The sequence below is a fragment of the Scyliorhinus canicula genome, chromosome 17 (genome assembly GCF_902713615.1).
Source record: "Scyliorhinus canicula chromosome 17, sScyCan1.1, whole genome shotgun sequence".
Taxonomy (NCBI): Eukaryota; Metazoa; Chordata; class Chondrichthyes; order Carcharhiniformes; family Scyliorhinidae; genus Scyliorhinus; species Scyliorhinus canicula.
In genome coordinates, this window is record NC_052162.1 from 41956172 (window position 1) to 41982140 (window position 25969).

General features: G+C 43.7%; 1 protein-coding gene across 1 annotated transcript in view; it reads left to right on the forward strand.

Moving 5' to 3' along the window:
• The first annotated feature begins 1141 nt into the window (after positions 1-1141).
• msna (moesin a) overlaps positions 1142-25969 on the forward strand; it is a 104095-nt gene continuing 79267 nt past the window's right edge. Inside the window, exon 1 of the mRNA XM_038774582.1 lies at positions 1142-1530. Coding sequence (XP_038630510.1) covers positions 1519-1530 — 12 coding nt within the window. The 5' untranslated portion in view covers positions 1142-1518. The remainder of the gene's footprint in view (positions 1531-25969) is intronic.

Consider the following 25969-nt stretch of genomic DNA (forward strand, 5'->3'; position numbering starts at 1 on the left):
TCGCTGATCGCTCGCGGGCAGGTCCTGTTGAGGTGGAGGTCAGTTGTTCCACCTTGTGCCTCGGTGTGGCTGGGGGATTTAATGGGAGATTTTGTATCTGGAAAAGGTAAAATTTGCTTTGAGGAGGAGAGTGAGGGGTTCCACAAGAGATGGGGTTTGTTTATACTACATTTCAAGGAGCTGGTTCCCATTAGCTGTTAAGGAGGAAGGGGGCGGTGGGGTGCAAAGTGGGGTGCTTGATTGAGGCTATGGGGGGGGGGGGGGAGTTGTGTTTTTTTTTCTTTGCTATGTTGTGTGCTTAAAATGTTAAAATATCAAAAACTTGATTAAAAATATTTTCAAAAAATGACTCATGGTCAAGATGAGCTTGGAGAGGGGCATGATGGGAGATAGCCAGCAAATAAGTTTTACTCAAACTTTAAATTACATTACTTATAAGTGGTTGGGATACAATGCCTTATCACTGTGCCAACACTAACATGGCTGTTCCTCAAATATTGTTTGTAAATCTGATAGCCCGTGGAATGGTTGCTGAACAGAGGCCATTCAGTCCATCAGGTTGGTGTCTTCGAAAAAAGATTTCAAGAATTTGACAATAGAGTGAAGGCCATTTGCCCTATTTAGTTTAATCCATCCACAGTACATGGGTAAAAGCAAATTACTGCGGGTGTCGGAATCTGAAACGAAAACAGAAATGGCTGGAAAATCCCAAGCAGGTCTGGCAGCATCTGTGGGGAAAGAACCGAGCTACCGTTCCGAGGCTGATGACTCTCTGTCAGAGCTGACTGGACGATCATGGGTGATAATTTCCACCTATTTCCTCGGACTGCTAACGCCCAAATCTTAGGAACATTAAGTTCCTTCTCCAATTCATTAGGAAAAAATAGTACCATTGATACTTTTGAGAACTCCCACCTCGTTTATTGAGAAATGGCTCCAAGAGTTCCCCATTAATGTGTTAATTGATTCAACAATATATTTTTATCTCTCTTTAAGATTAGAGGTTGCTGAAGGCAAATATAAAGCACGAAAAAACGTTTCAGACAATGTCTACTTATGTATCAAACAGTTGTAACCCAGAAGCCTATTTATTACAACATTGCGAGGCGGGGTCTGTTTCCTCATCACTTAAAATGTGAACGTTTTCCTGGGTGTGGTGTCAGATTCAGACATTGAAGTTCCGTTAGCAGGAAGTTGGGGCTGTGGTTCAATACTAAATACAAGTGGAGACGTTCAGCAGCGTGCAGAGAATATAGCTCAAGGCTCCTTTTATTTTATTTTTTTTGTGCTATCCAGCCGCATTGAAGGGCGCGTGTTTGATTCGTGTGTGCTGATTGCCAATCTGAATCGCAGCAGGGGCCGGCCAGAAGCCGATGGGCAGAAGAAGCCTCTGATTTCAACACACAAACCGGCAATTCGTGGCCGGGGGCGAGAGGGGGGGAAAAAAAGAGAAGAAAAACTGGTCATTCGAGCAGCGTTTCAAACTGAAAGTAACAGGACGCCTGCAAAGAAAACAACATGCCGAAAACGGTAAGCAGACCATCTGACATCCATCCGCATTTGTATAAACGCGGCGTAATTTCTGCCTCCTGGAGGAGTGAACCTTTCATCTTACTTTTGAAAAAGTCATTTATAACTGGGGTTATTGGAGTGACTGCTTTTTTTTTTGTTGCGGATTTTTTTTTGGCATGGTCTCTTATTTTGAGCAAAAAAAAAGATTTTATAGCTTCTTCTCTGGCCTCCTCCTCCTCCTGTCTGTAACGATATTGAAACTTCAATTTCCGCTCAAGCTACTGCTGACGATGAGGATGGTTTGGAGTGTGGCTGCTCTGATGTCCAGGAGACAGCTCCGGCTGCGGAGTGAGGGAATGCACTCGGGTCAGTGGCAGTGGGTTCACTGCCAAATCCCAGGCCTGCCTCTCGGATGGAGCGGAGCGCTGAACCGCCCTGTTACTTTGTAACTCGCTCAAACTCCTGACAGCTTTTCTGGAAACGAAATTGGTAACGGTTGTTCCAGTTTCTTGTCCACCCACTTGAATCATCATTTTTTTTTTGGTCAAGGGGCAGGGGAGGAGCAACAACAAGTTTGAATTTTGTTTTTTTTTTTCGTTGTTGCAAATGTGCTGCTTGCTATCTGGACGTCGCTTTTTTTAAAAAATAAAACATTTTAAACACTCTCTTAATGTCTTTGATATTTGGATGTTGTTCAATTTATGACGGAACTAACTAAAATGACTCAAAGCTTCCTGCAATGCGTCATGTATGGGATTCTTTCCTAAAAGTAATCTAGTGGGCAATGGAAGAACCTTATTTGGCAGTTTGGCTGCTGCCTTGCGCTGTAAGGCCGCAGCTTGAGGACAATGGCCTGTTTTTATCTGGGTTTAACTCCGCATAATCATTCACCCCTGCTCTCCTCCCTCCCCGCCCTCGCGGCAAGCTAGTTAGTTTAGTCAAGTCCCACTTCAACGCTGACAGGCAATTTCTCGTGAAGCACCCACCCAGAATTTATTTATTTTTGGTCTTAAAAACTGGCAACGGTTGGGCGTTCTTGTGAACTTCTGAATTTCCTACTAAATAAGGTCAATGACGAAACTAATTTGAACTAATGCAAGTTTATAATCTTGGCGTCCTTTTAGGTGCATCTGCTTTTATCACGATTTAATTGGCGGGAAAAGGTCACGGAAACTATCTTGTGGATGTTTATGGGTAAAACGAAAGAAAACTTTAAAAAGCAGCTCACTTGCAATTCGAAAGTTGGGAAGTCGTTTATTTTTAGAGACAAGATCTGGGTGGTGGCAAGGAATAATATGGGTTGTTTAAGAAGATGGAAGTTTGCATTTCTCAATTTCTACTCTTGTGCCGTCTGCATTTTAATTCAAATTCCATTGTTAAACAATGTGTTGGAAAACATTTTTTCACCTGGCAATCCTGAATGACAATAAACTTGCAGTGCATTGGTTCCTTTTTAAGAAGGCTATTGTGAGTCTTGAGCTTTTTGTGCTGCTCCACTCTGGAATGTGTTTGCTATCTCTGTCACTGCCCTGTGCTCTGCTGACATCATCGATTGCTGCTGTCACCTCACATTGTGTGTTCACGTCCCTTTTTTTAAATTCATGGATCTCATTTTGTTTCACAGGAAATTTGGTATTCTTGTTCACACTGGGTGCTGTTCCATAGATAATGTGTGCTGCCTCACCCACGAGGCCACTCTTGTGTATGCCTTGATGTTGAGCATGCATTTCCAATGGCTAAAATTAGCTGATGTAGGTTGGAAACTGGCTCTGTACCAAGTCAGGGCAGTACGTTTATTGAATAAGGCTCCAGAGGAACTTCAGTACAAATCGGTCTTGTGAACATGTTGTCTCTTGAAAATCCTCATCACATTATAACTTCAATTGAAGTTCACTTGGTGATTGGCTGACATTACCAATTTTTTTTTCGGAGTTTGGAGCTGCTCGTTTGAACAGTCTTGTACTTGGAGCTTGAAGACTTCAACACAGTTGGAGTCCCGATTCATTTTTTTTTGTGCAGCTCCTTGTAAACTATCGCCCATCCCCAGAATGCCTTTCCTCTTGAGTCCATAGCCGTCTCCTCGTTTGTTTCTAATCTGGTCTCTTATCATACCATCAAAATTACTCTTACCATAAACTGTTCCTTCGCTATGTCTGCAGCCTTTAACATGATTGACCACATCCTGTTTCTCCAGTTGAGTGAGATTGTACTCGCCTGGTCTTATTTTTACCTAATTGTAGTCGGAATATCATTTTCAATGCGTCTCATTCTGCATCTGCACCATAAACGTGCTGTCCCTAAGGAGCTGTCCTTGGATACCTTCCAAGCTCTCCACATGCTTCCCTTGGGTGACATTATGTCTGCTGATGCCACCCAGCTCTACTTCACCACCACCTTTCTTGACTCCTCCATTGTTGCTAACTCCTCCATTTGTTATTATTTGTCCTGTTTGTCCTATATCCGGTACCGGATGACCAAATATTGCCTCCCAACTAAATGTGAAGACTGAAGCCATTATCTTATTTAACTATTAATTCCATCCCTCTCCCTGGCAACCGTCTTGAGGCTGAACCAGACTGTTCGTAACATTGGTGCCATCTTTGACCCCGAGGTGAGCTTTCAAACACATCCTTGCTGTCACCCGAGACTGCTGATGTCAACCATTCGTATTACCTGACTCTTCCCTGACTCTGCTCTTTTGCTGCTGCTGAAATTCTCATGCATGCCCTGTAACCTCTTGGATATTCCAATGTACTCTTGACCAATTGCGCACTTGTGTCCTTGTACCAAGTCCTGGTCCCCAATGATTTCTGCTAAGTGTGGTCCCCAATGATTTCTGCTAAGTAACTACTTCCATCTCCTGTAATGCCCTCCTGCCCCTCAATCCACCAATCTGCAGTCATTTAATTCTGCCCTCTTGGAACACCTGGGGCGGGATGCTCCGTTTTGCCAGTGTCCATCGGTTTCCCGACTGTGGGGGGCTGCCCCACAATGGGGAAACCGCATTGACCGGCTGGTGTAACGAGCATCCCGCCAGTGTGGTGAGGCAGAAATGTGGTGGGGCGGAGCATCCCGCCCCTGATTTTCATTGCTCTACCATGGGCAGTCAAGCCTTTAGCGGCCCAGGCCCAAAGTTCTTCAATTCCCTTCTGTCACCTCTCTACATTTTCTACTTCTCTTTCCTCCTTTTTAAGAAAGAAAATATTCAAATTGAGCTCTTAATTTGTTTTTGATCATGAATATGAGGGTAGAACATTTGTATCCATTTACTCCCTTCACTCCCACCAGCCTATGGAACATGGAGTATTTGTAACCTTGTAGCTGTACCATCCATTTGGGACAAAACATTTCCAAATGCTCTATTTTCTCTGCCAAGCTGAAAATGGGATTGGGGGGGGGGGGGGGGGGGGGTTTCATTGACTGCAGATGTGAGAGACGCACTCCTCCCTACTCTTTCCCCCCCCCCCCCCCCCCCCAACAACTTGTTGGGTGGGCTCTATATTTAGCATGTAAATGATACTTTTGCATTTGTGACACGCCCAAATGTAAAACTGAAAAATTGTTACTATATTTTAAGAGATGATTTCAAAGTCATCTATTTTAAACTGCTGAGCATTCCATTGAGTTTTTTTTCTCCACAATAGTTTGTTCCTAAAAGTTCTGACTGCATTATTTGGCTGCTTTTCCAGAGTTACTGCTGCTACGTTTGAGCCTTAACACCTGAAGCGCCCAATTTTAACTGCAAACGAGTTGAAATTGGAAGGTGATAGCAGGCTTTTTTTTAATATAGCATGGGAGGAAGTTCTTTTTCACCAGGCTGGTCTGATGTTTAAATCTCTGCACATCCGAGGAGAGGCTTCTGGTTAGTGTTTGAATGCAGTCCCTGTCATTGTTGCAGTTCCTGGCACCGATGCTGAGCCAATTTGGTACTTGTGCCATTGCTGACTGAAATTAACTAGCTCAACAAAGACGAGGTGTCAAACTTGAAGAGTTTCATAATTTCGCTTTATGTTGCCATTCGAGTTGCTTGTTGCGGGAAAGTTGTGCTGAGGTATTTTCTAATGTAAATCTTGAAAAAGTCATGAATATTTAATTGCTACCAGGATCTTCACATGGATGATGTGCTACTTCACAAAGAAAGTTGTTTTATATCATGTAATGCACCCTTGTATGACCAATTAAACTGTGAAGTGAACAAAAATTGACTTGTTTCCTCGGCGAACTTTGCAGATTGTGAAGTCAGTTTTTCGCTTGGCATTTTAATTGCATCTATAAAGCATTCTAATACACTTTAGGAAGTATTATATTACACTTCTGGCAGTGGGGACACATTTCCACTTGTTTCACAGAAGTTACGCTTGTCTGTCCACAGTAGCTTTCTTAACTTTGATTATAGCTTCCTGCTTTTAATACGGGCCAAATGGATGATAACTGTGCTTTCCTGTGAAATATATATGTTTGAAAAATTGTTCTGCCAGTGTTGATCATAAGAGGTGCTTTTTGCACAATCTCTCCTTGTTTAGTACTTTTTGCCACTGCACACCTTGTTTTGTCGTTAACAGGAAACTGTTTACAAACACAAAAACAAAATGCTGTTTTCTATTTCCCTTTTCGTATTTGATCCGGAATCTACAAAAGCGTACTTCCTTGGAAAGTAGCTCTGGCTCCAACATATTGCTACTTAGCTGAACTTTCACCTGCGCATTTCGGATATGTGGACGATTACAGATATATTCTAAATATTCAGAGTTCCTCCAACTGCTGATCTTGCTGCATCCTGCACTTGCATTTATACATTTGATCTCTTCCCTTCGGCTCACTTTGTTTCAAAGCTGTCCTGATCCACAGTTTCATTTCCTCCTTTGCCTCATTCGGTGCTTTAACAAAAAGCATTTTATCTTCCTTTCAATAGCCCTCTGACCTTTCCTCCCCATCCCATCCCTCCAAGTCTGTTCCTCCTCAAATCTCGCCCGTTACTGTGTATTCATTGATCTCTGCTCTCTGAAATATTTGTCCTCTGGCAAAGTCTCCAATTCATCCCCATACCTCATTGAATTTTGAGCTCGGCATGACACTGAGCTCTTCTTCCATTGTCTCCCCACTTCTTTGGCCAGGAATTTTAGCCCTGTTCAATGGATATTTTATCATCAGTATTCTTCCAAACATTTTATTGAGAACTGTGATGTATGCTTTCTCAATTTCTCTACACTCGTTTACTCCAACCCATCTCCCTGTAAACTTGTAGCATTCTGTACTCCCAGGTTCAACAGGAGTCACCAGCTGGAATGCTGACAACAATTCCTATCATGGATCGGAGAACTCAACCAGGACTGTTGGACAGGCTGCCATCAAATTGAGTCTCTACAGAGAAGGAACCATCCACTCTGTAATGGTCAATGCTTTATGGTCTGTGCTTTATTAAGTGATTTTGATGGAATGCAAGGCCAGTCATAATTTATCTCCTGGAGCACAAAAGGGGTAGTACGGGACTGGAAAACTTCTATATTGCTCACTTTATAGCGGGGCTGGGTTATAAGCTGTCAGACAAAGGTCTAAACTTTGCTGAGGTGACCCATAGTTGCCTTGGACAGTATTTGATCAGTACACATTGCAGTTACTGAAGATTGCTTTGGAAATTGTTCTACCCTAACAGCATTGGTACAATTTTTTTTTCTAGGTTATAAGATCTGTGGTACTAGTCACATTCCCATATCCAGATTCCCATATCCAATCAGCAAGAGAAGCAAAATGCTACAGTTGTGGCAGCATCTATGGCGACAGAAACCGCATTAATGTTTCAGGTCCAAAATCTTTTGGCTGAACTGGGGAATGCAGCCAGTAAGTCCCAGTGACTTGCAGATAGTGGTGGTCTCGTGTGTCATCTACCCTCATCCTTTTGGATGATAAGAGTTTGGAAGATGTCATCAAAGGATCCTTGCTGCTGCTGTGCATCAGTGGCGGATGGGGTGTCAGTCAAGCAGCCAACTGTGTTCTTTATAGTGCCTCGCTGAAGGTGTTGGAGCTGCACTCATTTAGACAAGTGGTGAGTATTCCCATCACACTCCTGACATGTGCCTTGTAGATTGTGGACAGGCTTTGGGAGTCGGGAGCTGAGTTATGTGCTGCAGTATTTTCAGCCTCTGATCTGCTCTTGTATCCACAGTGTTTATATAGCAAGTCCAGTTCAGCTTCTGGCCAGCAGTAAACCCCAAGATGTTGTTTTGTTTTTTTTTTCTTTTTCTGCAATTTTCCTTCTGCATAAGTGCTTATAGTACAAAGGATAAAGTAGCCCTGCTTATGGCAAAATATCCATATCTTGTCATTGGCATACCTAGTGTTGTACTTGAGCATATTTAGTTGGGACAGTGTCTAATATTCTTCATTAGTGTCACAAGTAGGCTTACATCAACACTGCAATGAAGTTATTGTGAAAAGCCGCTAGTCGCCGCACTCCGGCGCCTGTTCGCGTACACTGAGGGAAAATCCGCACTGTCCAATTCGCCTAACCAGCACAGACCGTGACCTAAGCTGGGAATCAAACCCGGGTCCCTGGTGCTGTGAAGCAACAGTGTTAACCACTGTGCTAATGTGCCTCCAACAGTTTGACCAGATTACAATATTGTGGACATTATTTAGTTCCCAGTTGCACCCTAGCACCATCCCAGATATTGCAAATAAGCCAATGTTGTGGTACTTAATTATAGGGCTTTCCTTCTGCTTTGTTGCCCAATTACACTGGAATCTCACAGCACTGCTCTAAATTGCCTCCTGTTTATAGAATTTTGCCGTACTCACATTTTTGCTTTGTCGAGCAAATATTTTTCCAAGTGGGGTTCTCCAGGGCGAGATAACGTCCCTTTTTTTTTTTTAGAAACAAAACTGTGCAAAGGGATCAAAAATTCAGTTGGTAAATAATTTCTTCCTTGGAGATAATGATTTAAAAAAAAAAAAAAAAAAAAAAATTCTACAGTTGCTGTTACTAGTTCTTAACTTTTGTCAAGCTTTTAATGTTTGCCCACATGGGCTTAAAAGATTAAGTCGATTAATCAAGTTACTTGGCATGAAGCTTCCAAAACCGAAAGTCATTTAAGTTATAGACTGCTCAAAGCACTTGACCAACAAGTATGCGCAGGCAGATTCTAGGCGTGCTGGGGTACTGACTCCAATTGCAGGTAGCTGATGGTACCGCAAAGTAAACTTGCGTTTGGTGAGGCTAGTAGCAGGGAATATCCGTTTTCTTTTTAAAACTACTTTGCTGGGTGACTTAAATGAATGATTTTGCGTCTGGACACTTTTCAATTGGGACCGCTACCAATGTGGAGCTTCCATCAGCTGATTCTTGCAGGACAGGAATCGGCAATACTCATGCTGCACTAAATCCAAACAACGACACATTTTCAATTGTGCTCTACCAGTGGACTGGATATTTCCTCTCACTGACCAACCAAACTGACTGATCGTGGGTTACAAACACTAATAACATCGGATAAAGTAATATTACACATCATGGATTAAGCATGCTGACCAGATATCTTGAAAGCCTGCACTTGGCACTAATGGAAAACAATAAACCTTTTTCATGGAGGTCAGCTTTGTTGGTTCAAACAAGCTTTTCCTTTTGAATGCCATGCTTGCTGGAAGCCGGCACTTTAATTGAGTTCCATCATAGATTCGTAGGGGTGGCAAAGACTTGAATGACAGGTTTGTTGGCATGCTGGTCATCTTGGTACTGGAGAAAATTAATAAACCGAGTGGAAAAAACTTAGCTTCCTGGATGCAGAGAGCTGCTGATAGCAATAAGTTCTTGATGAGCTAAAATTCTGAAATATAATAGCCTTGGGGAACACCTCTGAATGCAAATGCTAGATTGCACTTCTAATTAAAAATAAAATGCAGGTCATTTATAACCTGTTCATGGGTATATGTTGTTATTTGATGGGAGAATGTAATTGGGTGAATTTCCAATTGAGCTTGTGAACAAACTTGCAAAAAAGATGCACTTTAATTTGACAATTGGGTGGATGCATTTTACTGTGCATCTGATGGTGCAACATCTACCCTCAATTCCTTGTGACTATCCTATCCCATAACACACACATACTTCAGATCAAACCTCACAGTTAAGGAAAAATAGAGAATAAAAATGTGACATTTGTCCAGTTCCTAGCAGCTTTTGAAGATGTGAAGCTCTGGGAGATCAGCAAACTGCTTGCCATAATGTCTCAAAATAACAAATTTGCTCTATTTAGTCCATACTGTAGACATGATCTTCCCAAAAGGGAGCAAAGTCCCTCATGAGCTGTTTAGCCTTTCATTTCCCAGCACCCGCAGTGCCAAGAAACACGTGGCTATTCAATCGAGTAGCATTAAATAAGGGGCCTAAATGGGGAACACAGGGTCGAGGCTGTACATAGCCCCCTTTTTTTTTTTACAACGTGGAACTCTGCTTTCCGGAACTCCCCGTTGTAGCAAGATATCTGGCGTCCCGATCTCAGAAGCCCACAAAGATCCCTAGCCTCTTACACCACTGTCTCCCCCCCCCCCCCCCCCCTCCCCAAAACACAACATGAGGGTCCCCAATCGTGTGTGGGCAAAAGAAATGCCAGCTTGGCAGTGCCAACCTGGCACCCTGTGCCACCTGGGCATCTTGGCAGTGCCAGCATGACATTACCAGGGATTGAATCCCCAAGGCTCTGGTACCGTGGGAATCTGCACGTTAGAGTAAGGCTACCGCCTCGCTCTAATATGCAGATTTGCCAAAAAACAGATGGGTAGGAGTCTCCCCTCAACATCTCGAGAGTTGTGTTGAATCTCATGAGGTGGGTGGATCCCGGGAGTAGGGTCTCCCGGCTTTCACAGGGCACGCTGTGCAGCTTCAGCTGCTTATCGGGGCAGCATGACCGAAAATGACACCCGGTGTTTAAAAATTCCAATTGAGGAGCAATTTATTGTGGCCAATCCACCTATTCTGCAAATCTTTGGATTGTGGGGGTGAGACCCACATAGACATGGGGAGTGTGTGCATACTGCACGTGGACAGTGACCTGGGGCTGGGATCGAACCTGGGTCATCGGTCCCAATGCGGCAGTAGTGCCAACCACTATCCCATTTGATCCATCTTAGTTCTTGCTATTTTCTCTGCTCAGCAATTCTTGTATTTTTTTCAAAGCTTGGCTGATGACCATATGGAACAGGAGATCCAAACAGGTAGCAGGATTTACTTCAAATTTTAATGGAGCTAGGAGATTGATAACGCTAAAGTGGCTCATGTCAATGTCTGAATTATGAGGAAAAGATCCAGTGCTGTTCAAAGTTGCCGAGTTGTATTCCAGGATGTTAAAGGAAGTAGCTGCAGAGATAGTGGATTCACTGATGTTAATCTTCCAAGACTTTTAAATTCTGGAAAAGTTCCAGAGGATTGGAAAACTACAAATGCAACACCCATATTCATTCAAAGGGAGGGAGAGGAAAAAAACAGTAACTTTCAGCCATTTAGCTTAACCTCTAATTCGAAAAATGTTCAAATCCACTATAAAGGATGTAATAGCAGAGGACTTGGACATGTGTAATATAATCCAGCAGCGTCAGCATGGCTTAATGAAGGGGAAATCCTGCATGACCGATTTTAGAATTCTTTTGAGGTGCTAACACGGTGGATGTAATTTGCTTGAATTTGCAAAAAGCGTTCCAATAAGAACCTGTGGTGTTGTGGGTACAGAAAGCCTGCTTGTGACAAAGATTATTATACATTATAGTATATTAGCAGGGCTAGACTATTGGCAAACTGCTCGATAGAGTTGGGATAAGAGGAGCATTTTAAGGATGGCAACCTGTAACTAGTGGAGTGTCAGTGATCCATGCTGGCGTCGCAATTATTTACAATATATATTAATGACTTGAACGAGGGAAATGAATGCACTTTTGCCAGGTTTGTGGGTTAGGTGGTAAGGTAGCTGTTGAGGATGACAGACTACAGAGGGACGTAGACAGGATAGGTGAATAGCCAAAAACTTGGCAAGTGAGAAACTATATTCATTATATTTTCGTCATTGTCACCATACAAGTGAGAAACAAAAACCACACCAGCAATATATATATATATTTTTTTAAATTTAGAGTACCCAATTAATTTTTTCCAATTAAGGGGCAATTTAGCGTGTTCAATCCACCTACCTTGCACATCTTTGGGTTGTGGGGGCGAAACCCACGCAAACACGGGGAGAATGTTCAAACTCCACACGGACAGTGACCCAGAGCCGGGATCGAACCTGGGACCTCAGCGCCGTGAGACTGCAGTGCTAACCCACTGAGCCACCGTGCTGCCCTCACCAGCAATATATAAAAGAGACGACAACCCCCCTCACAATCAATGGTAACAAACTCCCGAAAGTGCATAATGAACAAACCTCTCCTTTGCGCGCCTCCCCCCTCCCCCCTCCCCCCTCCCCCCTCCCCCCTCCCCCCCCGTCCAAACTTCACCATCCCCAGGTTGGAAAAACTCCAGCAGGTCCCCTCCTCTAGGCCGAGGCACAGGGTGGAGAAGCTGACCTCCACCTCAACAGGACCTGCCTGTGAGCGATTAGCAACATCTGCTCCCACCTGCAACTCGGGCCGGTCCGAAGCCGTGAATATGGCTTCTAGGGGACCACGCTCCGCATCCATATGCAACACCCCCGAGATTGTGCTAAATACCGTCCTCCAAAAACTTGCTCGCTTCGTCCAGGACCAAAACATATGAACATGAGCCCCTCCCATATCACACCCAGACATCTCCACCCCCTCGAGCAGCCGACTCATCCTTGACTTTGTGAGGTGCACCCTGTTACAGACGTTTGCCCTTCTGCTCCCACTTGGCTTTAATCCCTTCCATAGACACCTTTCCTCCTCCAGGATCCTCCCATCCTCCTCCAGGATCCTCCCATAGATTGCTAAAACAACCCCCCTCTCCAGCCCTCCCGCTGACAGCACTGCCTCCAACAACGAGGATGCCGCTGCTATTGGGGAGGTTGGGAAACCTTTCTTGCAGAATTTGGCAGGTCAAGTATAATATAGGAAAATGTGAAGTTATGCACTTTGGTAGGAAGAATAAAGAAGCTGAATATTATTTAAATGGAAAAAGACTGCCAAAAAAAACTGCAGCACAGGGAGGTTTAGGGATCCTCGTCCATAAGTCACAAAAAAGCTAGCTTGCAAGTTCAGTAGATAATGGTGAAGGGAATAGAGTATAAAGGTGGGGAGGTCTTGCTAAAATGATTCAAGATACTATCCATGCTTGGAATACTGTGAACAGTTTTTGTCTCCTTGTCCAAGGGCTGATATGCTGGCATGGAGGCAGTCCAGAGAAGGTTCAGTAAATTAATCTTGGTATGGAGGGATTTTCTTTTACGGGGAGAGGTTGAGAAGTTTGAGCCCGAGTTTGGAAGAATGAGAGGTGACCTTAATGGGACATATAGGAATTTCAGGGCTTAACAGGATAAATGCTGAAAGATTGTTTATTCTTTTCATTTTCATTTTCATTTCATTTTTCTTATGGGAGAGTCTCCGGTCAGAGGGCAAAATCAAAGGTAGGAGGTCTCCCATTTTAATAAATAGAGATTAAGAGGAATTTCTTTTGAGGGGAGTGAATCTGTGGAATTACTTGGTGCAGAGAGCTGGGTTATTAAGCATGTTCAAGGCTGATAGACAGATTTTTAAACAGTAAGGGAATCGAGGCTTATGGTGAAAAGGTGGGAAAGTGGAGTTGATATCAGATCAGTCATAGTTTCATTGAATGGTGGAACACTCGATAGGCTGAATGGCCTACTTCTACGTCGGGAAAGGAGGTGGTGGGGGCTTGCAATTGCACCTTTTCACATGAATTATGCATAGATTTGGGATGTTTAAACAAATATTTTGGTCACCCACTATGCAGACTAGTGGCAGTAATTTATAGATGACTATGATTCCAAGAAAACCCCAATTGCCCTGTTTGTTTTTTTTATTGGTTTCAGACATCAGTGTGATGGAAAATTCCACCTGTGTGCCTTAAATAGCCTAGGATCTTTTACATCCATCTGAATAGGTGGATAGGATATTTATTTGATGTATTTGTATTTATTACCTGTGAGGTGAAAATCCTTCAGTCGTAAATTGAAGTTTCAGTCTAGACTTTCCAGCCTTGGAATGAAATTAGAACATAGAACAGTACAGGCCCTTCGGTCCACAATGTTGTGCCGACCATTTATCCTAATCAAGATCAACCTAACCGACACCCCTTCAATTTACTGCTGTCCATGTGCCTGTCTAAGAGTCGCTTAAATGTCCCTAATGACTCTGACTCCACCACCTTTGCTGGCAGTGCATTCCATGCACCCAACACTCTCTCTGTATAAAGAACCTACCTCCTGACCTCTCCCCTATACCTTCCTCCAATCACCTTAAATTATGTCCCCTCGTGACAGCCATTTTCGTCCTGGAGAAAAGTCTCTGGCTATCCCCTCTATCCGTGCTTCATCACCTTGTACACCTCTCACCATGTACACTTCTATCCAGTCACCTCTCTTCCTCCTTTGCTCCAGTGAGAAGAGTCCTAGCTCCCCCAACCATTCTTCATAAGACATGCCCACCAGTCCAGGCAGCATCCTGATAAATCTCCTCTGCACCCTCTCCAATGAGGTGGCCAGGACTGGACACAATACAAGTGTGGTCTAACCAGGGTTTTATAAAGCTGCAGCAAAACGTTGCGGCTGTTAAACTCAATCCCCCTGTTAATGAAAGCCAACACACCATACGCCTTCTTAACAACCCTATCAACCTGGGTGGCAACTTTGAGGGATCTATGTACGTGGACTCCAAGATCACTCTGTTCCTCCACACTTCCAAGAATCCTGCCTTTAACCCTGTATTCAGCATTCAACCCCCTATTTCCTGACTCCAGTCTTGATCCTAAATGCACTGGGTGTAGTGGAGGTGATTCAATCATTGCTTTCCACACGGAATTGGATAATTTCTGAGGATACTGAGAGCAGCACGATAGCACATTGGTTAGCACAGTTGCTTCACAGTTCCAGGGCCCCAGGTTCGATTCCCGGCTTGAGTCACTGGCTGTGTGGAGTTTGCACTTTCTCCCCGTGTCTGCGTGGGTTTCCCTCGGCTGCTCCATTTCTCTCCCACAGTCCAAAGATGTTCAGGTGAGGTGGATTGGCCCCGCTATATTGACCTTGGTATCCAACAAGGTTAGGTGGGGTTACTGGTTACGGGGATAGAGTGGCAGTGTGGGCTTATGTAAGGTGCTCTTTCCAAGGGCCGGTGCAGACTAGATGGGCCGAATGGCCTATGTCTAAAGGCATGGACTACATTGGGGATTTACAGGGCTATGGGGGGGAAATGGTTGGACTGCAGTGCTAGTTAAGTCACACTTTCAGAGAGATGGCAAAGACACTGGCCAAATGGCTGCCTTCTGTGCTGTAACTCTGCTGTAACTGTTCTATAATTCTATTGCGGGTGCTACTATGAGTCAAAATTACACTAGTGACCTTGAAAACTTGATGTGAAAGCAAAATCGATAAATTTTCCACTTGCTAATGGGAAAATCCTTTAATTATCGGAAACTAATTGGGCTGTTTGTGTGGAGAAACGTGGTGCAAACTTGATAGCCTGAATAACATTGATTTTTTTTTTCCTTGTAATCTTTAACCTCCTAACAGTAATAGCCCCAATCTTGCGTTTACCTTTTCCCCCCATTAACCTGCTTCGTATCTAGGTGGGCCTCTCTGACATCTGCCTTGTTCATGTATCGGAGGGCAAGGCAAAAAATTTGCAGACAACACCGTTTTTGTTTTTACTTAGTTGCGAATAACTGCTTAGTTCAGAAGGCTTATCTACAATGTAAGCAGTTGGACATTGTACGTTGGGTGAAAGATGACTATATTTTAGGAGCAAGGAGATCAATGACCATCCATGTTATCATAACTGGTTACGGAACTACATTTGTGCATAGTGTGGAATTAACCGTTAGTCGATTATGGTTTTTGTCTAGTAATATAAATTTCAAGCAATTGCTGTTTGACTTAACCAGCAGAAGTAAAATGTTAGCATGACTTGATGATTGACCAATTAAAATTGTGATGGGGTGGGGCTGCAGGTGAAGGAGGGTGGTGCCTTAGCTATCACAATCTTTTGAAAGTTGCTTAAAAAGAAACCATGTTATTGTTGCAGTAAACATTTTGGTTATATTAGGAATATACAGGGACCTGCAGATTTCTTGTCATAATGAGAGTTCTAGATAGTTAATTGTAAATGAACATTTTGTTTACTTGGCTTAAAATCATGGACATTTCGAATACAGTTCACTATCACTTTGAAGCTACAAGCAGTGCAGAAGCAAAATGCATTATATGAAACATTGTTGGTTTATTTTTTAAAAAAAAAACTTGTTTTGAAGCAGATCCTTGGTGTAAATCCGTCGGTTCAAAAGTGACGTCATCTTTTGGAGCCATAAATGGCACAATTGCTGCAGAATGTATTGTGTAGTGAAGCTGACCTTTTTGTGTTTTTTCTAAATGAGATCAAGGCCTTTTTTTTTAAGTAAAGGAACTACATTTCTCTCCGGGAAGGTACAGCAATAGTAGAATAAAGATGCAAAACCTCATTTTTTAAAAAGGTGTAAAAAAAGATGTAAAAATTCCAAGCTGATTAATACAAGTACTTGGTTTAAACCCCATGCATTAGGTGAGTTGGGAGACATTTTTTAATGTTTGGTCTATTTTCTGAGACTAATTTTAAGATGCATGTTGAAGTCTTAATGATTTGCGATCTAGTTCTGCACAGAATGTAAATGGTAGCTCATTAACTTCTGCTTTGGGTGGTGGGTCTTCATCTGGGTTTTTTAAGCGCCAAAGATATTAACAAAACAGAAAGGAATGTACTAATCCTATTTTCCTCTAATGCTGTAACATTGAAATTGTAGCCAACGGATATTCATTAGTGTATTAGAATTACAATCTCTGTTTTGTTTGAACCAGAACTGAATTTTGACTTCATACCTTCTCCATTTAAAAAGGCTGCTCTAAATATTATCAGTCTCCACATCTGCCAAAACCCATCAAGCACACCTTTTGCTATCTTCAAACGCTGCCTCACAGTGCCAGGGACCCAGGTTCAATTCCACCATTAGGTGACTGTGCGAAATGTGCACTTTCTCCCTGTGGCTGCATGGGTTTCCTTCCTCAGCCGGAAGATCTGCAGATTAGGTGAATTTGCCATGATAAATTGACCCTTGGTCTCCAAAGATGTGCAGGTTAGATAGGGTTACAGGGGAGTGGCCCTGGGTAGTGTGCTCTTTGAGGGTCGGTGCAGACTCTAGGCCAGAGGGCCTCCTTTTGTACTGGAGGTTTTCTGTGGTTCTCTCTATTGACTGCGACGTCATTTTCCAGCCTCCCGTGAACTTCAGTTTGTACCAAAATTCTGCTACCCGTTCTATCCTGTTGGTCATCATCGAGAACTATAATGAATGGTGGTGCAGATTGAAGATGCTTTTGTTATGCAAGTGCAATGTTAAGTGTGTTTCACAGAATTGTTACATTGTAGAAGGAGGCCATTTGGCCCATTCTGTCTGCACTGGCTCTCCAAATGAACATCATTAGTTTGCCATTCCATTGCAAATTGTTTATATTCAAAAATAATCAGCTAATGCTCTCTTGAATGCCTCAATTGAACCCACCTCCACCTCACTTGCAGGCAGTGCTTTCCAGACCGAAACTACTGGTTGTGAAATTCTCTCTTTCCCCCACCCCACTGCATTTTTTTTTTTTGTTGCTTCTTTTGCAAATCACTTTAAATCTGTGCCCTCTTGTTCCTGACCCTTTATGACGGGGAACAGTTTCTCCCTATCTACTCTGTCCAGTCCCCTCATGATTTTGAGCATCGCTATCAAATCTCCGCTTGGCCTTCATTTTTCCTAAAACCTCTCCAATCTATTCTCATAACTGACGTTTCTCATCCCTGAACCATTCTTATAAACCTCTGCACACTCTCCAATGCATTCACATCCTTTCTATAGTGTACACAGCGCTCCAGTTGAGGTCTAACTAGTGTCTTCAATGATCTATGCTCATACACACCCAGGCCTTTCTTGGATTGGATTGGATTGGATTGGATTGGATTTATTTATTGTCATGTGTACCGAGGTACAGTGAAAAGTGTTTTTCTGCGAGCAGCTCAACACATCATTAAGTATATGGGAAGAAAAGGGATTAAAGAAAATAAATAATAGGGCAACACAAAGTATACAATGTAACTACGTAAGCACTGGCATCGGATGAAGCATACAGGGTGTAGTGTTAATGTGGTCAGGAGTCTGGTAACAGCGGGAAGAAGCTGTTTTTGAGTCTCTGCGTGTTCTCAGACTTCTGTATCTCCTGCCCGATGGAAGAAATTGGAAGACTGAGTAAGCCGCGTGGGAGGGGTCTTCTGATTATGCTACCCACTTTCCCCAGGCAGCGGGAGGTGTAAATGAAGTCAATGGATGGGAGGCAGGTTCGTGTGATGGACTGGGTGGTGTTCACGACTCTGAAGTTTCTTGCAGTCCTGGGCCGAGTAGCTGCTTTACCAGGCTGTGCTGCAGCTAGATAGGATGCTTTCTATGGTGCATCTGTAAAAATTGATGAGTCAATGTGAACGTGCCGAATTTCTTTAGTTTCCTGAGGAAGTATAGGCGTTGTTGTGCTTTCTTGGTGGTAGCGTCGATGTGGGTGGACCAGGATAGATTTTTCGAGATGTGCACCCCTAGGAATTTGAAACTGCTAACCATCTCCACCTCGACCCCGTTGATGCTGACAGGGGTGTGTACAGTACTTTGCTTCCTGAAGTCAATGACCAACTCTTTAGTTTTGCTGGCATTGAGGGAGAGATTGTCGCTGCACTACTCCACTAGGTTCTCAATCTCCCTCCTGTATTCTGACTTGTCATTATTCGAGATCCAGTCCAGTATGGTCGTATCGTCAGTAAACCTGTAGATGGAATTGGAACCAAATTTTGCCGTGCGCAGGGAGTAGAGTAGCGGGCTAAGTACACAGCCTTGCGGGGCCCTGGTATTGAGGACTATTGTGGAGGAGGTGTTGGTGTTCATTTTTACTGATTGTGGTCTGTTGGTCAGAAAATCGAGGATCCAGTTGCAGAGTGGGGAGCCAAGTCCTAGGTTTTGGAGCTTTGATATGAGCTTGGCTGGGATTATGGTGTTGAAGGCAAAGTTGTGGTCCATAGATAGGAGTCTAGGGCAGCACGGTGGCACATTGGTTAGCATTGCTGCCTATGGCACTGAGGACCCTGGGTCACTGTCCGTGTGGAGTTTGCACATTCTCCCTGTGTCTGCGTGGGTTTCACCCCCACAACCCAAAGATGTGCAGGGTTGGTGAATTGGCCATGCTAATTTGCCCCTTAATTGGGTACTCTAAATTTATAAAAAATAAATAAATAGGAGTCTGCTCCTGTGCCGCCACCCCCCCCTAAAAAAAAGGCTGCAACCATGGGTACCTTCATCTTGATATTACAAACTACTGTTGCTTGGAAATATATGGGATATCCCTACTTAACTCTGTGCTGTGGGAGTAAGTTCAAATCTGCCTACCTTTTGGCAATTGGAGTGTGCAATAAGTGACCACCCTCCCCCCCCACCCCATGCAGTGAATCAATGGAGAAATAAATCCAAACATAATTGCTAAGATATGAATATTGGTACTAGGAATTCCCATTCAGTCCAGAACTGGCTGTATGATCTATGCACTAGAAACCAGTAGCAATAACCTTGCGCCCACCAAAATGGAGATGGCCTTAATCTGTGATACACATATTTAGCATTTTCCATTATTTGAAGGTTAAAGATATTTATAACATCCTTTGTGAGTTATCACAGTAAATGTATAATTTCCTTAAGGTAGTACAGAACAATTTCCTTAAAGTAATACAGAAGAAGGTTTCAATTTTGTGGAAGGTGAAGATTATTGAGGTGCTGAAGAAAATGGATTGTTTTGTTTCATCTTGCATCTGTTCGCGAAAAGTGCAAATCCTGGCCTCCAGGGCTACCTTTTGCAAATAGAAAAAGTGACTGATCAATTTGCAATGACCCTATCCCAAAATAACTTGAATTAGTAGCATGCACGTGTACTTATGTCCTTGCCCTCTTCCTTTCCTGCTAGGCCCCTGTTTTGTAATTTTGCTACTTTTTGAAGTGGCATCTATTGTGTGTGCACATCCTGAACATTACTACTTGCTTCTTCCTATCAAATTGCTTGACTACTTTGGCTGTACAACTAGATGACTCAGCACAGCTGGAAAACTATGGGGTCAGCAGGAGTTTATTGCATGTTCCGATGAGGCCAATGCAGCATTTGCAACTGAGAGATTAGATGTTGGTCCTTAGCACTTCAAACACAATGGGGGATGTTTGTTTATCCGAACAGGGGTGGGGTGGGTAACGTGTAAACTGATGAAATGCAGTAATTCTGATAAGTTTACAATCTTTCCAAATTAAAGTGGGGACTTTCAGCCAATCGGATACTTTATGTATAAATCCTGTACCTATTATGGTAGACTCGTAGGAACTACATTTTCACACGTTTTAGGTAGAAATGTAAAATACTAGATGTTGCAAGGAATAATATGATATTGAGTTTGTCACTTTTCATGCCCAGGTGAATTATGAAGCATGTAACTAAATATATTGTACCTGTGAACATTATTGTACTCTTGAATAGTAGAAATAATGATGGCTACAAATCTGTCACTGGTGATGGGAACAATTTTGAGAGGATGAATTGTGATTACTGCTTGAGTTGTTACACGACATTCAAAACACTCAAGTGCCCAATCTTAAAATCCACAGCCAAAAGAGTAAGAGACTTCAATATAAATTTTAGGATATGTATTTCATGCCTTTCTGTGAGGATTGCAGGGGGTGGGGTTGTTGAGTGCCTGCACCATCTTGAATGTGATTAGTTGTTTTCTAACTAACCGGGTTAATAATATGTGCAGCATGGTTTTTGGGATCTACTCATTTTGGATCAAATTTTGGTACCTCTTCCTAATGTGATCATAACTGGGAGGGGGTGGGTGGGGGGGGGGGGGGGGGGGGGGCGGTGCAGGGAGCAAGATGTGTCAGCAGCTCTTGAACTGCAAGGGGACTATAGTTGACCTCAGTACTGTTAGCATGCATCCACATGCTTCCGGTTCCCAGCAGAGGTAACAATTAAAAAAAAAAAAAAAAACAATAAAGGGCGAAACAAATTAATAACTTGGTGATTCTACTGAATCAGAAATGGGTATTAACATGGAGTAAATGTGCAGACAAAAGCCATTTGGCCCATCTAGTATCAGCTCATTGTGAAGCAATCCAGTCCGTCTCCATTTTCCCTCTATTCCCATGCAAGTGCCCATCCAATTTCCACTCCCAAACAGTAAATTCCCTGTTATTCCCGCTCGTTCTGTAAATCACATTCTTCCCCTCATCCTACTTCATCTCTTGCTCAAAACCTTTACATCGATGTCCGTTAGTCCTTGTACAATTAGTCAGTTGGTACAGCTTTTCATTGCCCAACTTAATCATAACCTCTGACAAATCTTGGGGGTGATGCTCCGACCCCGCGCCAGAGAATCACCGCCACTGCGCCCCGACGCTGGGGCGCGATTCTCCGAGGTGCGGAGAATCGGCGCCGTTTGGCGTGGCACCGGCCACTGGAATCGGCGGGGCTGCTGATTCTCCGGCCTAGATGGGCCGAGCGGCCACCCCGATATGAAAAGAGTCCCGCCGGCACCATTTACTCCTGGTCGCTGCCGGCAGGAATTCTGCAGGAACGGTCCGGGGGTTGGGGGGGGGAGGGGCAGAATAGGTCATGCCTGGGCCCTGTTCGTGCCGTCGTGAAACTTGACGGCGCGAACACTTGGCTTCCATATCGGTGAATCACACCGCCCCCCCCCCCCCCCCTTTCCAAATCTGAAGGAGAACAAGCCCAGCTTCTCCAACATAACTTTTTGTAGCTTAAATTCCTCATCCCTGGAGCCATCCTGGTACATCTCCACTGCATTTTAACTGAGTGTAGTGATCAGAACTGGATACAATACACCAAGAACAAAGAACAAAAAAAATTACAGCACAGGAACAGGCCCTTCGGCTCTCCCAGCCTGCACCGATCCAGATCCTTTATCTAAACCTGTCCCCTATTTTCCAAGGTCTACTTCCCTCTGTTCCCTGCCAGTTCATATATCTGTCTGGATGCATCTTAAATGATGCAATCGTGCCCGCCTCTAGTGTTCCAGGCACCCACCACCCTCTGCGTAAAAAAAACAAAAAAACTTTCCACACACATCTCCCTTAAACCAGTTAAAGGAGACCAGACCAGTTGTGGTCGAACAAGGGCTTTATAAAGGTTCAGCGTAACCATTTTGTATTCTGTGCCTCTATGCATGAGGTTCAAGATCCCATATCCCTTGTTAACTATATGTCCTTCCTTCAAAGATTTATTTGCATGAACCCAAGGGTCCCTCTGCCCCTGCACACTCCATAGAACTGTGCCATTATTGGTCTATAGTTGCCTTTCCTATTCCTTCAGCCATGGTGCATCACCTCACTTCTTGGTCTGCATATTCTGCCAACCCATCCATGCACTGTTGCAGTCAGTTGTTCTATCATCCTCATTCTTGCTCCACTTCCAACTTGGGTATCAGCAGTTTGGAAATTTTAACATGTTCCAAGAGCCAAGTCCTTAATCTAGAGTAATTACAAGTCATTTACTCAGTGATCTCAGCACTGGCACTTGGGAAATGCCACAGTCTACCATCTTCCAGTCATCTACCACTATATTGTTTTTTGCCCTTCAAACAATTTTCAATTCAAGTTGACACTGACCCTCTGTCTCAATTTGACATATCAGTGTTTTTTGTGATGAGTTTCACTACTGTAGACTGAGTGGTAAAATGATGATGTCTACAAAGAGGTCATGTGGCAGGAGCTTGGGAGTGCAAGCAGAGTCCAGGTTTGTGCAAGCAGAGTGCAGGTTTTGCATATAGCTGTTGAGCGAAATAAACTACCTGGAAATCATTGGTATTGGTGATTTTCAGAAACCCTCAACATTCTACAACTGGAAAAGCTAATATTTGGTGTTAGCAAGCTGCATTCTGCAGTGCAGCATAGATGGAGCTAACTTAATGCTTGTAGGAAGGGAGTTCCAAGATTTTGGCCCAGTGACAATGAAGGAGTAGTAGTACAGTTCCAAGCCCAGATGGTGTGCAGCTGGAAGGCCCATGCATCTGCCCCTGTCCTAGGTGGAGGCCACAGGTTTGGAAGGTGTTGTCAGAAGAGCCTTGGTGAGTTGCTGCAGTGCATCCTGTAGATAGTACACACTGCTGCTAAGATGTGTCAGTGGTGGATGGGGTGCTAATAGTCGGGACTGCTTTTGTTCTGATGTTGTCGAGCTTCTTGTATGTGGTTGGAGACTCACTCTCACACACACTCACACTCTCACTCTCTCTCTCACTCTCTCTCTCACACTGAGTATTTAATCAAACTCCAGACTTGTACCTTGGACAAGTTTTGGGGAGACAGGAGGTGATGTACTTCTGAATTCCCAGCATCTAATAATACTCTTGCATATGGCCACTCCAGTTCAATTTCTGGTCAATGATAATCCCCTGTATATTGACAGTGGGAGATTCAGCGATGGATTGGCTCATTGTCACGTGTACCGAGGTACAGTGAAAAGTATTTTTCTGCAAAAAGATAATGGTTTGCAGATCATGCTTTGTCCAGGGGAGATGGTTACATGATCTGCCTTTGAGGTTATTGATGAAGCAGCTAACGATTGCTGACCTTAAGATACCGGAGGAACATCTCCTGGGCTGAGATGATTGGTTTCCAGCAACCACCTCCATCTTCCTTTTGTGCCAAATATGATTCCAGTTAGAGGAGAATTCCTCTCACTTGCTTTTGCTGGGACTCATGTAGTCCCATTTTGTCATGGTCAGTCACACTCCACTGATCTCGCCTCTCTATACTGATCTCTCCTCTCTATACCCTTATCTGCTCTTGAGAGATTTGTACACCTCCCAGTGTCTGCATGGGTTTTGTTCGGGTGCTCCGGTTTCCTCCCACAGTCCAAAGATGTGCAGGTTAGGTGGATTGACTATGCTAAATTGCCCCTTGTGTTGAGGGGAGGTGTTATGGGGTTACAGAGATGGGGGCAGTGGCATGGGTAGAGTGCTCATTCGAAGGGTTGTACAAACTCAATGGGCTCAACGGCTTCTTTCTGCATTGCAGTGATTCTATTCTATACAGACAGCTATTTAGAGTGCAATCCAATGGCCTCCTCGTGATCTACCTGGTGATGCAATGAGGCGTTTAAATCTTCAGGCCTCTTGTGAGATTTGCGACGCTCTGAATGGCTCTCTAGATCGCAACAAGATCTTCATTGCGATCTGGATCTCCCTTGCTGGGTGAGATTCAGATTAATATATTTGTCAGCCATGACTCATTTAAATATGTCTGTCCCCAATTCTCCTGAGGCCTGGGAACTAAGGCGCATGTCTGGGAGACCTCGCTCTGTCACCGTTTAGCACTGGTCCACATAAACGTGGGCCAGGCATAACAGCACGTGGGGGGTGGTGGTGTCTCCCAGACCATTGGAGGCGCCTGGGTGGTCGGGCTTAGGGCAGCATTGTATTCTGGTAGTCCTGCCACCCAGGTGCAGCACTGCCATGGAGTCGGGCTAGCAGTGCCCAGCTGTCAGTTACCTGTGCCAGCGATAGGTTTCAGGGATGACTTTCCCCAAGAGCTGGAGTGAAGGGCTTCTGAAGGACCCCCCATCAAAAGAGGTGAGCTATGTTGGGAGGGGGGGCAGGGGGAGAGTCTGGAAGCCATGGTTGTGGGGCGGTGGAGAGAGAAATAAATAACGACCGTCCTGTTTGATAGTGAGGTCGTTCTTGGCACTGCAAGCCTGCCATACCTGCCCAAGACAAGACTGGTTTTTGCCCGTTAAATCACACCTGTAGTCCCATCCACCTTCCTGTCATGCTCCCTTCCTTCATTTGTTTCTTCAGCAAAAAAACTCAGCTGGATTAATTGAGCACAGTTTGCTTTTGACAGATCTGTGCTGACTCTCCTTAGAAATTGATTATTGCTTCTAAAACCTTGCCCACCACTGATCACAGGCTGGTCTGTTTAACTTGGAATGTCCATTCACCTTTTCTTGACTGGTGACATTTTTACCGCTCCAATTCTCTGGCACCTCCACTGTATGTAAGGAAGATTATAGCAAACTCATCTGCTCTCTCCACTCTTATTTCCTATCCATTCTTGAGCATATTCACTCTCTCCATTAGTTTCCACCATGGCTTTGTCTGCCTTGTCTCTATATAACGTACAAACATTTATTTCTGCACTTTTTCAACACCTTGGCCTTCAGCACATCCTGACTTTAATCACTCCTCTATTGCCAATCCTAGATGCTGAGACCTGAAGCTCTATAATTTCTTCCTCAAACCGTCTATATCTGTCTACCTCTTCTTTTTAAAATGCATTTTAAAACCCACACTGGTTTCTTGCCTAATCTCTCTGACTCAATGCATATTCTTTTTGATATCCCACCTCAAGGTAACTCTCAGGAATGTTAATACATTAGAGGTATTAAATAAACACTGTTTCAAATCAGTGGGTTGAAATTAGTTGTCTAGGATTGGTTGTAACTTGCAATATGCAAAGCTTGCAGAGCTCATTGAATATTTGGTTTAATTACTTGCCAGTGGAAGGTTTGGTATCCATCCATCCATCCATTAATGTGGAATGGTCAGTGGAACAAATCAGCAGATGGGGAAGAGGTAAATGAGAGTTCATCAGCGTTCTTTAATTCTTCAAGTGTGATCAAAATATTCCCATCAAATCAGTTCCCGCTTTGAGAATTATTTTCTGTACCAAGGCTACTTGGCTGCTGTTGTGTCGAGTAGATTCAAATAGAAATGGGTTGGTTATTCCTATGTTTTGCCGATTATGTGATCTGTGCAAACTGTCACAGAAGTAACAAAGTTTTTGTTTAGAGGCCCAAGACCTGTGACTTGGTAAGCTGAGGCTCACATGTGGATAGACTAAAGTACAATGCAATACGGTTTATCCAACTGCTTTGCTGCAAAACTGAAATTATGTAAATTGCTTTTTATTCAAGCCTCCCCTTCATTCCCCCATGTGCATGCCCAGGGAGAGGGAGAAAAATTAGCCTTGACTCACATCTTCTACAGCAAAGGCAACGCCTTGTTGGATCCATAGCCATCTGCAAAGTTGAAGTTGTATGATCTCTTTCTCCTGTGTTCTGTAGCACTGCATGAAGTTTTCACATTGGCTAATGCCATCTATGAAACTGGAACAAAATCAATGTACTGAGAGCTAGCCTATAGCTCAGTACAATACAGCACTTCATTGAAAGCTGGGAACAAGTTTCTA